The sequence below is a fragment of the Protopterus annectens genome, chromosome 1.part1 (assembly GCF_019279795.1).
Source record: "Protopterus annectens isolate FY-2018-M chromosome 1.part1, PAN1.0, whole genome shotgun sequence".
Classification (NCBI taxonomy): domain Eukaryota; kingdom Metazoa; phylum Chordata; order Ceratodontiformes; family Protopteridae; genus Protopterus; species Protopterus annectens.
In genome coordinates, this window is record NC_056726.1 from 815922700 (window position 1) to 815937869 (window position 15170).

Consider the following 15170-nt stretch of genomic DNA (forward strand, 5'->3'; position numbering starts at 1 on the left):
GTGAAGTTACATCATCGCTGATTGTTGCTGCAAGCAGTTTTCACTAGCTTTTGAGAGCCATGCTCCTCTCACTATAGAAAAAAAATGGCGTGCCTTTCTTCTGGTAAAAGGTGTCATCTTATTGATGCAAAGTGACACCCTCTAATGCCACTTCCTGATGGAAGAATGAAAATATTAACAGTGATAATCTGCTTATTAAAACTTACATTGTAAAAAGCAAAGACTAATGGGTACATATTGCATTTTTATGATTATTGCAAAATAAGGGGAATATTTTTATCAAATGTTGCCATTCTGGCATATGGAAACTGAAAGAGAATATATTCTGGGTGAAGTACTTCAGTGGTGCAAGTAAGTCTTCCATATAACAGATTAACTTAAAAACTTAAGTTATGCAGTCTGTCTTGTTTCTCTAGCAAATTCAGGGGTGTGGAACTTGAACTCACCTGACCTGTTTTGTGCTTCCTCATGCCTATTCATTTTTCCTTTTGCTTTATACTTTTTTGTATTGTTCATTTTTATATTTTTTGTTGTTTTCCTGTCAAAATGCAGTTTTCAGTCTGTTTTGGTGTTACAATTAAAATATTTAGAAATGGTGTGGTCAAGATGCTTGTTTTGAACCTGTTGATGTGAGAACATGCCTTCTCAAGATACTGAAGTCCACTTTGGTTACAGAAAGCAGACTTTCCCCTTTGTCTTACAAACTAAATTCTTATGTGTTTTCTATCCCATGGTGCTCTTCAGCGAAAAGAGGATCAGGTGCAAGTTGTTGGGAACCTAAAGAGCATCTCCATGTCATCTAGTAAACTTCTCCTAGCAGCTAAAGCCTTGTCTGCAGACTCTACTGCCCCCAACCTGAAGAATCAGCTAGCAGCTGCTGCACGGTAAGATGTACTGAATTTTTGAACAGTACAATAAAGCTTGCAATTTTTATGTAAATTTGTATATAAAAACTGCTGCATTAAACTAGTAAACCTCTTTTAAGTAACCTGTTAACCTATTAACCTATTAAAATTAAGCAAGTGGTGTAGAGAGACTGCCAGCTGAAGTTAAAAATGTGAGTCAGGTTTTACAGATAGTGGAAGATGAAACAGTATTGTGGGTTGCACTTTTCCATTAAGTCACTTAAAATTTCTTCAGCAGCAGTAAGTTTAAATATAGTTAATGTGTTAATGAACCTGTTGAATTAGTGGGTCACGTAATGCAACTTAAAGCAGCATTTATGTAAAATAAAAGTTATAATGAAGCATGGTGGAGTATATGTAAGCAGTAACACATGATACTTGCTATTCCAGTAGTTCTTTTATTAACTGCACTTAGCTTGACTCATTCATTCCACACTAGTAGGAACCCAGAATCCCGGGACAAGGTGAAAGCTCTCCAGTCCATTCCTCTTTGCCCAGGAATCTGCAGTCAGCTCATACTCTGTACAGTGAGAATTGGGTGGTAGGAATTGGGGCAGCTTGCTGGTCCTTTGGAGTGGCCTATCTTTACCCCAGTGGAGCCAGCCCTTTTCCCTGCAGCAGCTCTACTGAGCTTTGCTATAACAGTCCCCCCGGAGGGGTGGGCAGTTAGCACGCCTCTCCAAGTTATTTTCCCCTTAGATTTCTGCAAGACCTGAGCACAGCAGTATGGTTAAGCTAAGATCAAGCTCCGTGAGGTGAATGTAGATCAGTGTTCGTGTGTTGTGATTTTAAGAACCATTTCAAAGTGAGGGCATGTGAGTATAGAGAGCACATGCAGGTAGCAGTGCCTTTTTGAGTGAACAGCCAGAGTGTTAATATGTATGAGTGCAGAAGTCTGTTTATAATTTTAAGTTTGTTACTAAACCTCAATCCTGATGTGTTTGTATGTAATAAAGCTGCTTGAACCAAACCCGCAACCGTTCATCTGTTTTTTATCCTGACCGGACAAGCAACAGTGAAGATCTAGTTGTCCTGTTAGATGTTGCACATGTGACAAGCCAGAGCCATCTCCCTTCCCCTAGAATGAGTGAGCTGGTCATAGATGCTCACTCTTACCCTCCCCTGCTATTTCCTGCAGTAGTCCCAACCACGATGAGAACACAGGTCACTTGCAACATAATCCTGTCTTTTTTCTTGTACTTCACTGATTGAGTGAAGAGATTTGTGATCATTGACAGATTAGCTGGTCTTACAGTCCCAGCACTACGTCTGGTTTGGTGTACCATGGATTATACTAATTTAAGAATTTATTCACAATTTCTCCTTAACGTCATAGGATTTTTACTTTGCGAGAGGTGCCACTTTGTTTCCATGCAGTCTGTATTGACTTTAGGAGAAGGCATTCATGTTTACATGGAGTAAAGTGATGTTTTACATCCACTGAACTTTTGTCAGTGCATTCTTTATTAGTAATTGCTTTTGTTTGTGTGTGCACCTTATGTGACATATGAGAGTATGGTTTATAATAATCTGACTGTGATGGTCATTGTGGAACTCTGCCAATTGTCTGACTGCAGTGTTCATTGTGGGACCCTGCTATTCAGAGTAATCTTCATTATAATCTTGTGCAGTCACTTTTCTGAGCCTCTGGTGGTATGTACACACCCAGTCGCACAAACTCCCCAAACGTTATCCTGAAATTAATTCAGATCTGACTGAGTGCTCATACTTTTCCACTGTGTCATCTGTCAATGTATAGCACATCTCCCACCTTCTCTCAGAAGTTTTACTTAGCAACAAGGGGACGAAGTCTACTAGAATTATCTGTGTCTTCATCTGGCATCCTTTTTGACAATTTGTCTGGAATTATCACACTTCCCTGGGTTGTATAGTACTTTTTTTTTTTTAAGGACATCTTTATTAAACGTGATATTTTTAAAATGCAGTAAGCGTACATGTACAGTAACCCAAAAGAAGACAAACCATAGTAACATTTCATCTGATGATGTAAATCTTTAGTCATTCCTTACTGATAGGACTTTAGTTCCATCCTCTGAACTGACACTGCCGTTTCCAAGCTCGCGCCAGCCAAAAACTCTCAGCTAAGACCTACCCATAATGCCCCTCTCAGTCTCTTCAGATCTCATTTGCCATGTTCCTCGTCAGACGTGCCAAGCCTTCTTTAAAAGCTAAGTGTAGAGTTTTGTGCAAATTTCTATAAATACCTTACTTTTTAGTCAGTTTTTTGCTAATTTTCCTTTCTCACCTATAAACTCCTCTTCTTCTATTTCCTACCCTCTACCTTTGGTAGTTTTATACCATCGTTGGTACTGTCCCTCTCTCCTACCTTTAGTAAGCCCTCTTTCCTACCACTTGTGGTACTTCTAAGTATCATTATTGGTACTTTTCTCCTTTTTGATCTAGATAAAAAAAACCTCTTTCTCTTTAACTGTGCTGTTGGTTTTTATCCTGTCGCTTGATCGGTGTTGTGTGTGTGCGCCATTATGTCTGATAAAGCTAAGTTGGTGTTTAAGCAAGTGTGGGCATAAGATGCCCAACTCAGATGGTCACACTCGGTGCGTTTATTGTTTGGGCATTGACCACATAAATGCTTTGTGTGATATCTGCTCCAGCTTCAGTAATCACACTTTAGCTGAGCGCCAAAACAAATTGATATTGAAGGGTTTAATAAACTCCTTTCTCGGAGGCTGTCTGGGACGGAGGTCTCACCACCTTCTAAGACTAAAAAACACAGAGAAACTGAGTCACTTGGATGTTCTTCGTGTTTCACTGTTGCAGTCATTACATTTGGGTAATCCTGCTTGCAGGTTGCCCTCAGCCGGCTTGAATTCCAAAGTCTTGGGTCCTGCGTCAGCTGCTGTCACCCCTTCCCTGACGTCAGGTCATCAGGGCTATAAAAGAAGCAGCTGATACCATTTTCTTCAGTCTTTCTTGCTGCGCAGTGCCCGAAGCAGAAGCAGTTCACAAGTACTGGTCGGCCTGCTCCTGAGATTTTCGTATTTGAGTTTCAGATCCGAAATCTTCAGTAAAGCTAAGTACCCAGTTGGGAAAACTTTTTTCTTGCTCCAGACCGATGTCAGAAAAAGTTAATAACCGTATTTCTTGTGGGAAGCAAATACCTCATAAGGATTTTCATTCTTACTGTATTCCTTGCCTAGGCCCTGATCACAACGTTTCTGGTTGTCAGTTTTGTGCTAGATTTAACCAACACACTATTAAGCGTCGGTATGATTTTGCTTTAAACTTTTTTGGACGCCGATTTAATTACCCTGAAATGTCGTTGGATAGCCATCCGACTACAGGAGTTTACAAAAAAACGTAAAGAAAAGGATAGAGAAAAACAACCGAGACCCAAAACCGATGACGAAGCTTCTCCTAAGCCAGTCGCCGGTTCTCAGTGAGGAGCTTTTGCAGCTTTCCACGTGGAGTCGGCCATGCCGCTGGATACTCAAGGTATTGGAGCCTCGGACGCTAATCCCTCAGATGCGTCCGGAGCCGCTGAGCAGGTACTGGCTTCTGAGGGTGTATTCAGACCTAAACATCTTTACATTAAAACAACTTCAGCTTCAAAGGCAAAGACTAAAGCACCGTCTAAAGCAAGGAAACACTCGAGCCACGTGGACAGTCCTCTATGCCCAAAAAACAGATGCTCAAAATGGCTGAAGACTTGATTACCTTGATCAGGGGTTCCCATCCCCCTCCTGATAAGAGGCCTAGGCAAGACACTGATTATGAATCTTCAGATCAGGTTTCTATTTCTTCTGATTCTTCTTCTGAACACGAATATCCCCCCCCCCCTCCCCCATGAGGATTCTGATGCTGAAGAATCTATATCTTCAGCATCTCCTCCTGAGGACTATTCCTTTGGGGAAACCTTGCACACCATGAGGGAGCATTTCCACTGGGAGAGCCAAGATTTTTCAGAATCTAAAGAGAGGCTCAGGGATTTTCTATTACTACTTCAGCACAGGCCTCTAGCCATTCCACCTGTGTTAGACATTGTAGATGTGATTTCGGAGTCCAATCTGACCCCTGACTCCTTACCCCCAGCTCCTGTTAAGCCTGACAGATATTACAGGGTTCCTGATTCACACAAATTTCTTTTTAAAAACCCTGCTGCTGACCCAGAAACTATATCACAGGGTCCAAAGGGGGTTAAGGCTTCCACTGCAAAAAACCCAGCCCCCTCTGACAGAGATTCAGGGGCACTGGATTGATGGGGGGGAAAAAAGGTTTACACCTCTGCAACTTTGGCAATAAGGGCCTTAAACTGTCAATTTCATATGCTTAAGTATCAGCAACATGTCATGGGATTGCTTAAACAGAAAATTTTAAATTCTGAATGTGCAGAAAACAAGTAAATGCAGGATTAATTGTATGCAGCAGAACAAGTTGGAAAACATACTTTGCAATGTAGTTTTGATTCTTTGGAAGCCTCCTGCAGGGCCGCAGTTACAGGTTCTGAAATTAGGAGGCATGCTTGGTTAAAGGAACAAAATCTGCCTGATCATGTTAAAGTTAAATTACTAGATGCACCTTTACAGCATGATACTTTGTTTGGTGTTAAGGCAGAAGAGAGGTGTTAAAAGAAAATGGAGGACAAGGCTTATATCTATGCAAACTGTCGAATATTTTTTTACAGGTAGAGCCACCCAGGTTTAGTAGACACTGGCCTACAAAAAATTGATCCTTTCCTGTGTCAGACAGACCTCAAAGGGGCAGACCCAGACGCCGTAGGGGCAGATCCCAGGCGCAAGGTCCTTATAGACCCAAGCAATGGGGTGCTTCTACTTCCAAAGCTGGAGAAGATAGATCACAAACATACAGAAAACAGTCCCAATGACTTCCCCCTGCTGGCACCAAGCACTTATCTTCTGGCAGCACCCTTAGGGGGAAAAGTAGCACGTTTTGCTCAAAATTGGCACATCATAACCCAGGACAAGTGGGTTCTAAATATAGTGTCACAAGGCTACAAGTTCCACTTCCATACTCCACCAAAGGCAAATGGCTGGCCAGATCTGCCAAAAAATCAATGGGCAGAGGCACAAAAACAAGTCTCATCCCTCATGGACATGGGGGCCATTCAACAAGTACCAGAGCAAGAGCAGGGACAAGGATTGTACTCAAGAATGATGTTCATCGTGTTTCACTGTTAGTCATGACTGTAGGGTTCTCCCCTGCCGGCAGGCAGTCCTCGGTCACACAGAATCCCAAAGTCTGGGTCTGGTGTCGGCTGTAGCCATGCTCCCTGACGTCAGAGCGCCAGGAGTACAAAGCTGACAGCCGACACCATGTTCTCCAGTCTTTCTTGCCGTGCGGTGATAGCAGTTCACAAGTGCCGGTCGGCTAACTCCTGACAATTTTTTATAAACGTACTTCAGTCCGAAGACTTTCTTCTCCTATTCAAAGCTAAGCACCCCGTTGGGGAAACTTTTTTCTTGCTCCAGTCCGATGTCAGAAAAAGTTAATGATTGTATTTCATGTGGGAAGCAAATACCTCATAAGGATTTTCATTCTTACTGTATTCCTTGCTTAGGCCCTGACCACGACATAGCTAGTTGTCGGTTTTGTGCTAGATTCAATCAACGTACGATTAAACGAAGGTACGATTTTGCTTTTCATTACTTCGGTAGGCGTTTTAATTATAAAATGTCATCGGATACGGTTCCGGCTACTGGAGTTCACAAACGACGCAAGGATAAAGACAGGCCTCCGAGGTCCAAATCAGACGATGTTGTACAAGCAGAGCCAGCTTCAGGTTCGGCCGTCGTCAGTGAGGCGCTTTTGCAGCCCCTGTCGTCAGCCATTTCGGAACCGATGGCCGAAATGGACTCCCACGAGGAGCCAACTAGGCCTTTGAATATTTCTGTTGCAGGACCTTCGGACAATGCTCCTTCGGATGGGTCCGGAGCTGCTGTGCAGGTACCGGCTTCCGAAGGGGTTTTCAGGCCTACTCAGCTTCTAATAAAGGCAAAGACTCCTTCCAAATCAAAGACTGCAGCCCAGGCCTCTTCTGATCCGAACCCAAGTCTCAGAAACAGTTACTTAAGATGGCGGAGGACTTACTTACTATGATTAGGGGTTCACATCCCCCTCCAGATAAAAGGCCAAGGCAGGAAGTTTATTATGACTCCTCTGATCAGGCTTCTGTTTCTTCAGTTTCTTCTTCTGACCAGGAATATTCTTTCCCTCCTTATGAGGATTCTGATGCTGAGGAATCCATTCCTTCAGCTTCTCCCCCTGAGGATTTCTCTTTTGGGGAAACTTTGCATGAAATGAGGGAACATTTTCACTGGGAAGGACAGGAGTACTCGGAATCTAAGAAAAGACTAAGGGATTTTCTTCTTCTTCCCCAACATAGACCCCTGGCTATTCCTCCTATTTTGGGTATTGTGGATGGTGCTTTTTCAGAGGCTAACTTAACTCCTGACTCTCTTCCTCCAGCTCCTGTTAAGCCAGACAGATATTATAGGGTTCCTGATTCCCACCAGTTTTTATACAAGAATCCTACTGCTGATCCTGAAACCATTTCTCAGGGTCCTAAGGGGGTTAAGGCCACTTCTGCTAAAAACCCCATTCCCACTGAGAAGGATTCCAGATCTTTAGAAAGATGGGCAAAAAAGTGTACACTTCTGCTACTTTATCTATTAGGGCTTTAAACTGTCAGTTTCATATGCTGAAATACCAGCAATTCCTCCTGTCTGTTTTAAAACAAAAAACTAACTTCCATTTCCACCTGTGCAGATAAGGAATTACATGACTTAATGCATGCCACTGAACAAGTTGGGAAGCATGGTTTACACTCTGGATTTGATACCTTGGAGGCTTCTTGTAGGGCTGCTGTCTCTGGCACAGTCATTAGAAGGCATGCATGGTTAAAGGAACAAAATTTGCCAGATCAAGTAAAAGCTGAATTATTGGATGCTCCTGTTCAGCATAATGTTTTGTTTGGATCTAAAGCTGAAGAGGTGGTAAAGAAGATGGAGGACAAGGCAAAATCCATGCAAACAGTTAAATATTTCTTACAAGTACAGCCAACCCAGATTTAGTAGAAATTGGCCTACAAAAAATTGGTCCTTTCCCAATTCAGACAGGCCTCAGAGGGGTAGATACAGACACTCCCGAGGAAGGCCTCAAACGCAAGCCTCTTATAGACCAAGACAGTGGACTGCTTCCACCCCGAGGGGAGGAGAGGACAAGTCGCAAGCTCATAGAAAACAGACTCAATGACTCCCTCTGTTGGGTTGCAGGAACTTCTTGCCTGGAAGCCCCCCTCGGAGGAAAACTTTCTCTTTTTCACCTAAATTGGACTCATATAACCCAAGACAAGTGGGTTCTGGATGTGGTTTCAAGAGGTTACAAATTCCATTTTCATACCCTACCAAGACCAAGCGGATGGCCAGATCTTCCAAAGCATCACTGGTTCGAGGCCTTAAACCAGGTGGAAGCTCTCTTGGCTATGAAAGCCATAGAACTAGTTCCACTTTCAGAGATGGGACAAGGTTTTTACTCGAGGCTCTTTCTAGTCCCCAGGAAGCAAAATTCATGGAGACCCATTCTGGATCTGTCAGTCTTGAACACTTTTCTCGAGATACCAAAATTCAAGATGCTTACTCTACAGCAGCTACTCCCAATGCTGACCAAAAATGCATGGATGGTAACTTTGGTTTTAAAGGAGGCATATTTACACATTCCCATCAGGCAGGAATGCAGAAAATACCTCTGGTTCAAGGCCGGATCGAGGCACTGTCAATTCTCTGCGCTGCCCTTTGGATTGTCTACTGCGCCCAGGGTCTTCACCAAATGCCTGGCTCCAGTACTAGCTTATTGCAGACTCAAGGGAATTCAAATTTACCCTTATCTGGACGACTGTCTTATTCAGGCAGACAGCAAGGATGTCTTACTCCAGCATCTAGGGTTTGTTCAGAATCTTCTCAAGTTCCTGGGATTCACTGTAAACATAAAGTCAAATTTGACACCCTCGCAACAGATAATTTTTCTGGGTGCTTCTCTAAACACAACAACCCAGATGGCATTTCTGACATACGAAAAACAATTACAGCTGGCTCCAACTTTCAAAACCTTGGCAACATTAACTCAGCTATCTGCAAGGAGATTCCTGCAGGCTTTGGGTTGCATGGCCTCCTGCAACCTTCTCGTACCATATGCAAGACTACATATGAGGAAAATACAGTGGTACCTAAAAAGTGTATGGTCTTAGCATTGCCACAGTTTAGACATACAGATCTCCGTCCTGCCTTGTCTTCAAAAGGAATTCCTTTGGTGGTCCAAGGCATGTACTCTAAACAAAGGAAAACCCTTCTGTCTGCCTCCTGCCACTCCGATACTAACCACGGACGCCTCAGATTATGCATGGGGAGCCCATTTTCGGGGCAACTGTCTGCAGGGCCTTTGGACAAATGATCAGAAGCACCTGCATATCAATTTAAAGGAAATGTTAGCCGTTCAGAAAGCTCTATTGGCCTTCAGGAATCTTCTACAACCAGGACAACTACTGATACGGACAGACAACACCACAGTTATGTTGTAAATAAACAAGCAGGGGGGAATCTCATTCCTATCCCCTTTGCAGACTAACCATGAATCTTTGGAACACAGCTCTAGCTTGCAAATTGGACCTTCAAGCTCAGTTTCTACCAGGGAAGCAAAACTTCCTGGCAGACAGTCTGAGCAGAAACCTATCAGATCCACACGAATGGATGCTGGACACCGAAATATTCAAGATGATTACAGCAGTCTGGGGATGTCCTCACATAGACCTCTTTGCATCCCGCCTCAATCATAAACTACAGATTTTTCGCACCAGGACATTACACGAACTAGCTTGGAAAGTGGATGCACTATCATTCAGTTGGAGAAACCTCTCTGGGTATGCCTTTCCGCCTCTTCCTCTTCTTCCACGGGTATTATTAAAGATCAAACAGGACAAGCCCAAGATGATAATCTTGCTGGCCCCAAATTGGCCTCGACAGTTTTGGTACCCAACACTGAAAAACCTTTGTCTGGAGCCCCCTTCGGTTTTACCACAGACTCTGAACCTTCTGTCCCAACACCAGGGTCAGGTTCTGCACTCCCATGTCAAAACTCTCAGCCTGGTGGCCTGGTTAATCCAGGGTCTTTGATTCATTCTCTCCTACCCAAACAGGTTATGGATGTCATTTTAGAAGCCAGATGTCATAGCACTAGAAAATCTTATGCAAGAAAATGGAAAAGATTTTGTTCCTGGATGCAGGCTCAGGATTCTGATCCTCTTATTCCTGACATTCCTCTGATTTTACTTTATCTGACAGACCTCTTACATAAGGGTCTCTCTCTCTTTTCCATAAAGATACATGCCTCTGCTATTTCTGTTCATTATAATACAGACTCTCCTATCTTTTCCCACCAGCTCATGAGACAGTTTCTCAGAGGAACTAAGAACTTAAGGCCCCCTAGATCTCCTCCCATTCCTGCTTGGGATCTCAACTATGTTTTGGAAAAACTCACCTTACCTCCTTTTGAGCCTGCTGGCCACATCTGACATCAAGTTTATATCTTGGAAGACAGCTATCCTGTTAGCTCTGACCTCTGCCAGGAGAGTTTCGGAGTTGCAAGCTCTCATGGCTGTGGAAACTTATATTATTTTTCATCAAGACAGGGTGTCTTCAAGGACTAATCCTACTTTCATGCCTAAGGTGATTTCCAAAGTGGCTTTAAATCAAACTATTCACTTGCCAACTTTTTTCCCCACTCCTCAAAATAAGGGGGAAAGGATCTTGCATTCCTTGGATGTACACAGGCAACTACGTTTTTACCTGGACAGAACCAAGGACATCAGGAAATCAGAGCAATTGTTTGTTTCTTATGCTTCAAGTTCCCAAGGTAAAGCTATTTCAAAACAGACCATTTCCAAATGGATTGCTCATGGAATCCGATTTTGCTACTCACACCATGGAAAGCAAATCCCAGGGACTATAAGGACTCACTCTACCAGAGCTGCTGCCACTTCAGCTGCCTTCCTCGGAGGAGTTCCTACCAAGGACATTTTGGAAGTTGCAACTTGGAGTTCAGTGCATACTTTTTCTAAGCACTACAATCTATCTCTTTACTCTAAGTCTAGGGCAGGCTTTGCTTCTGCAGTCTTGCAGGGCCTTTTAGCCGCCCCCTCTACTTTATGACCACCTCCCTTTTATTCTGCTTTGGGATTCAACCCTACAGTCATGACTGCAACAGTGAAACACGATGAACATAGTACAGTTGTGTGCACTTACCATAAATGTAGATGTTCGAGTGTCTTCACTGTTGCAGTCTGGGTTTCCCTCCCTCCTGTCCCCCCTTATTTTTTCTTGTGTGGTTCCTTTTTTTCACCCTTCTTCTGAGGTGTATTTGCAAAGGGTATGGGATCTTACTCATTTTGGAACTCCTGACATCTGGGGCAAGAAAAACTGGAGAACATGGCGTCGGCTGTCAGCTTTGTACTCCTGGCGCTCTGACGTCAGGGAGCATGGCTGAACAGCCGACGCCGGACCCAGACTTTGAGATTCTGGCCAACCGATGACTGCCTGCCGGCAGGGGAGAACCCTACAGTCATGATTGCAACAGTGAAGACACTCGAACATATACATTTATGGTAAGTGTACACAACTGTACTTTCTTAGTACCCAGAAAGGGCAAGGCCTGGATGCCGATACTGGACCTATCTATTCTGAACACTTTCCTGGATATTCCAAAATTCAAAATGTTGACTTTGTAGCAGCTTCTGCCCATGCTGGGCAAGAATGTTTGGTTTGTGACTGTGGACCTAAAAGGGGCATACCTGCATGTTCCAGTCAGACAATCATGCAGAAGATACCCAAGATTCAAGGCTGGTTCTCAATGCATTACCAATTCTCTTCTCTGCCCTTTGACTTATCTACTGCGTCCAGGGTCTTTACAAAGTGCCTGGCACCAGTAATTGCATTCTGCAGACAAAGAGGAATACAGATATATCCTTACCTGGATGACTGTCTCATTCAAGCAGAGAACAAGGACATTCTTCTTCAACATCTGACGTTTGTGAAAAGACTTCTAACATGCCTAGGGTACACAGTCAGCAAAAAGAAATCAAAACTAGTACCCTCACAAGAGATAATTTTCTGGGTGCAAGCTTGAATACAACTGTCCAGATGGCTTATCTCACGCCAGACAAACAAAGGCAACTGACTACCTATTTCAAAATGTTGGCAACAAAGGCCCATTTATCTGCAAGAAAAATTCTGCAGGCTTTGGGCTTCATGGCTTCCTGCATCCTACTAATTCCATATGCAAGACTGCATATGAGGAAACTTCAATGGTACCTAAAAAGTATTTGGACTCAACATTGCCACAGCCTGGAAACGGTCATTACTGTCATTCCCTGCCTACAACGGGAGTTTCGATGGTGGGCAAAGGCTTGTCACCAGAACAAGGGACAGCCATTCACATTACCTCCAGCCAGGCAGACACTAACAACGGATGCATCAGACTATGCCTGGGGAGCCCACATGGCAGGAAGATGCATTCAGGGCACATGGTCCTCAAACCAAATGCATCTGTATATCAATCAGAAAGAGATGTTAGCTGTTCAAAATGCCCTGACAGCCTTCAAGGACCTACTGCGTACGGGACAACTACTGATAGACGGACAACACCGCGGTCATGTGGTATGTAAACAAGCAAGGGGGCACACATTCTTACCCCCTTTGCAGGCTAGCCATGACCATGTAGGACACAGCTTTGACTTACCAAGTACATCTGCAGGCACAGTTCCTGCCAGGAAAGGAAAATACTCTGGCAGATGAACTAAGCAGAAACCTCATGGATCCCCACGAGTGGAAACTGGATCCACAAGTCTTCAGCATGATAAGGGAATGGGGATGCCCGGACATAGATCTATTTGCCTCCCCTCTTAATTACCAACTAAAAAGAGTCTGCACAAGGACTTATCACAGACAAGCATGGAAAGTGGACGCCCTATCTTTCAGCTGGAAAAACCTTTCAGTATATGCCCTTCCGCCACTGCCTCTCCTCCCCAAGGTGCTCTTAAAGGTCAGACAGGAGAAGCCAAAGATGATACTGATTGCCCCAGACTGGCCACACCAGTACTGGTATCCAATACTAAGAGACTTATCCCTATACCTAGCTTGGACCTTAACTCAAATACCTCGACTACTGTCCCAGCAAGACAATCGGATCATGCACAGCCAACTCAGGACATTAAACTTGGCAGCATGGTGAATAATGTAGTCACACAAAAAACACCTCTCAGTAAAGCTGTGATGGATGTCATTCTGGAAGCCAGAAGGCCTAGTACTAAAAAGTCTTATGCTGGAAAATGGAAGAGATTCTGTGCCTGGAACCAGGCACAAGGAACTGATACAGCAGTGCCAAATATTCCTCAGATTTTGCAATACTTAACTGAGATGCTGGACAAAGGCCTATCCTTTTCATCAATAAAAATTCATGCCTCTGCTATTTCGGCTCATTACCCTTTATTAAGGCAGTACCTCAGAGGAGCCAAAAATGTAAGCCCCCCAAGGAGACTACCAATACCTGCATGGGACCTCAACTATGTCTTGGAAAAGCCCACCCTGCCTCCTTTTCAGCCAGCTGCTACTGCTGATATGAAATTTTTATCTTGGAAAACAGCTCGGATCTTAGCAATTACTTCTGCAAGACGAGTTTCAGAGCTGCAGGTACTCATGGCTTTGGAACCTTTCATCATTTTTCATCCAGACAGGGTCTCCCTGAGGACAAACCCAACATTTATGCCTAAAGTAGTGTCCATTGTGGCTCTTAACCAAGCCATCCATCTGCCAACCCTTTACCCAAATCCACAGAACAAGAGGGAGAGAATTCTGCATTCTTTGGGCATACACAGACAACTTAGATTCTACTTGGACAGAACCAAAGCTTTCAGGAAGACAGAGCAGTTACTAGTGGCATATGCTGCAGGATCACAAGGAAAGCCTATCTCAAAGCAGACTATATCTAAGTGGTTAGACCACTGCATTAGTTTCTGCTACTTACACCATGGCAAGCCAGTGCCTAAGGGCATTAGGCCTCATTCCACCAGAGCTGCAGCCACCTCAGCAGCCTTTCTCAGGGGAGTTCCAACCACAGACATTTTAGAGGAGGCTACTTGGAGTTCAGTGCCCACATTTACAAAGCATTATCAACTGCCACTCTACTCTAAATCCAGGGCAGGCTTTGCCACTGCAGTTCTGCAGGGCCTCATAGCCGCTCCTACTGCTGTCTAGTTCCAGCCTCCCAACCATAGCTTTGGGACTCTACCCAAATGTAATGACTGCAACAGTGAAACACGAAGAACATAGTACAGTTGTGTACACTTACCATAAATGTAGATGTTCGAGTGTATTCACTGTTGCAGTCCAGGTTACCCACCCCCTTCCCCCTTCTTTCTTTTGGATCTTATCTTTCCTTCTCTGATTTAGACTACCTATGTGGTGTATTTGCTTATAGATGAAGGTAAAATTTATATTGGTGTATTTCTGAGTATATATATATATATATATATATATATATATATATATATATATATATATATATATATAAAATTTGGCTACCTTTTTGGGGGCACCTGGCATCTGGGGCAAGAAAAACTGGAGAAAATGGCGTCAGTTGCTTCTTTTATTACCCCTGACGCCAGGGAAGGGGCAACAGCAGCCGACGCAGGACCCAAGACTTTGGAATTCAGGCCAGCTGAGGGCAAGCTGCCAGCAGGATTACCCAAATGTAATGACTGTAACAGTGAATACACTTGAGCATCTACATTTATGGTAAGTGTACACAACTGTACTTTCCTACGTCTCCGTCAGTTTCAGATCCAAGTCGACACCGAGCTTCTCCTGCACCTTCGGCGCAGGCAACCTCGGCACCAGGCTCTGTCTTCTCCCTCGGTGCCACCTCTAATTTTGACCTCTATTACAGTACCACCTTCGGCACCATCATCCTCGGTGCCGTCTTTAGTCTTAACACCAGCTTTGACTACCATATCTTCTTCGGTTCCATCCTTTGCCGCGGTGCTGATACCTTATGCAGCTCCACAGACAGTGACCCCGTCGGTTCCATAGGTTGAACATCTTCCCAGAACAGGATATTCCCTAACTTATGACCCATTTTCAGTGCACCAATTTAGGCCCTGTCTTGAAAGACCTGACTCTCCTTCACCAGCCTCCTACAGATCCGCTAGGAGCCTTTCAGAAC

The 15170-nt window shown here is 43.9% G+C and overlaps 1 protein-coding gene across 1 annotated transcript in view; it reads left to right on the top strand.

Annotated features, from left to right (window-relative positions):
* Nucleotides 1-15170, top strand: part of TLN1 (talin 1) — a 3443760-nt gene that overhangs the window by 2323240 nt on the left and 1105350 nt on the right. Inside the window, exon 34 of the mRNA XM_044078439.1 lies at nt 745-884. Within this exon, the coding sequence (XP_043934374.1) occupies nt 745-884 (140 nt within the window). The remainder of the gene's footprint in view (nt 1-744; nt 885-15170) is intronic.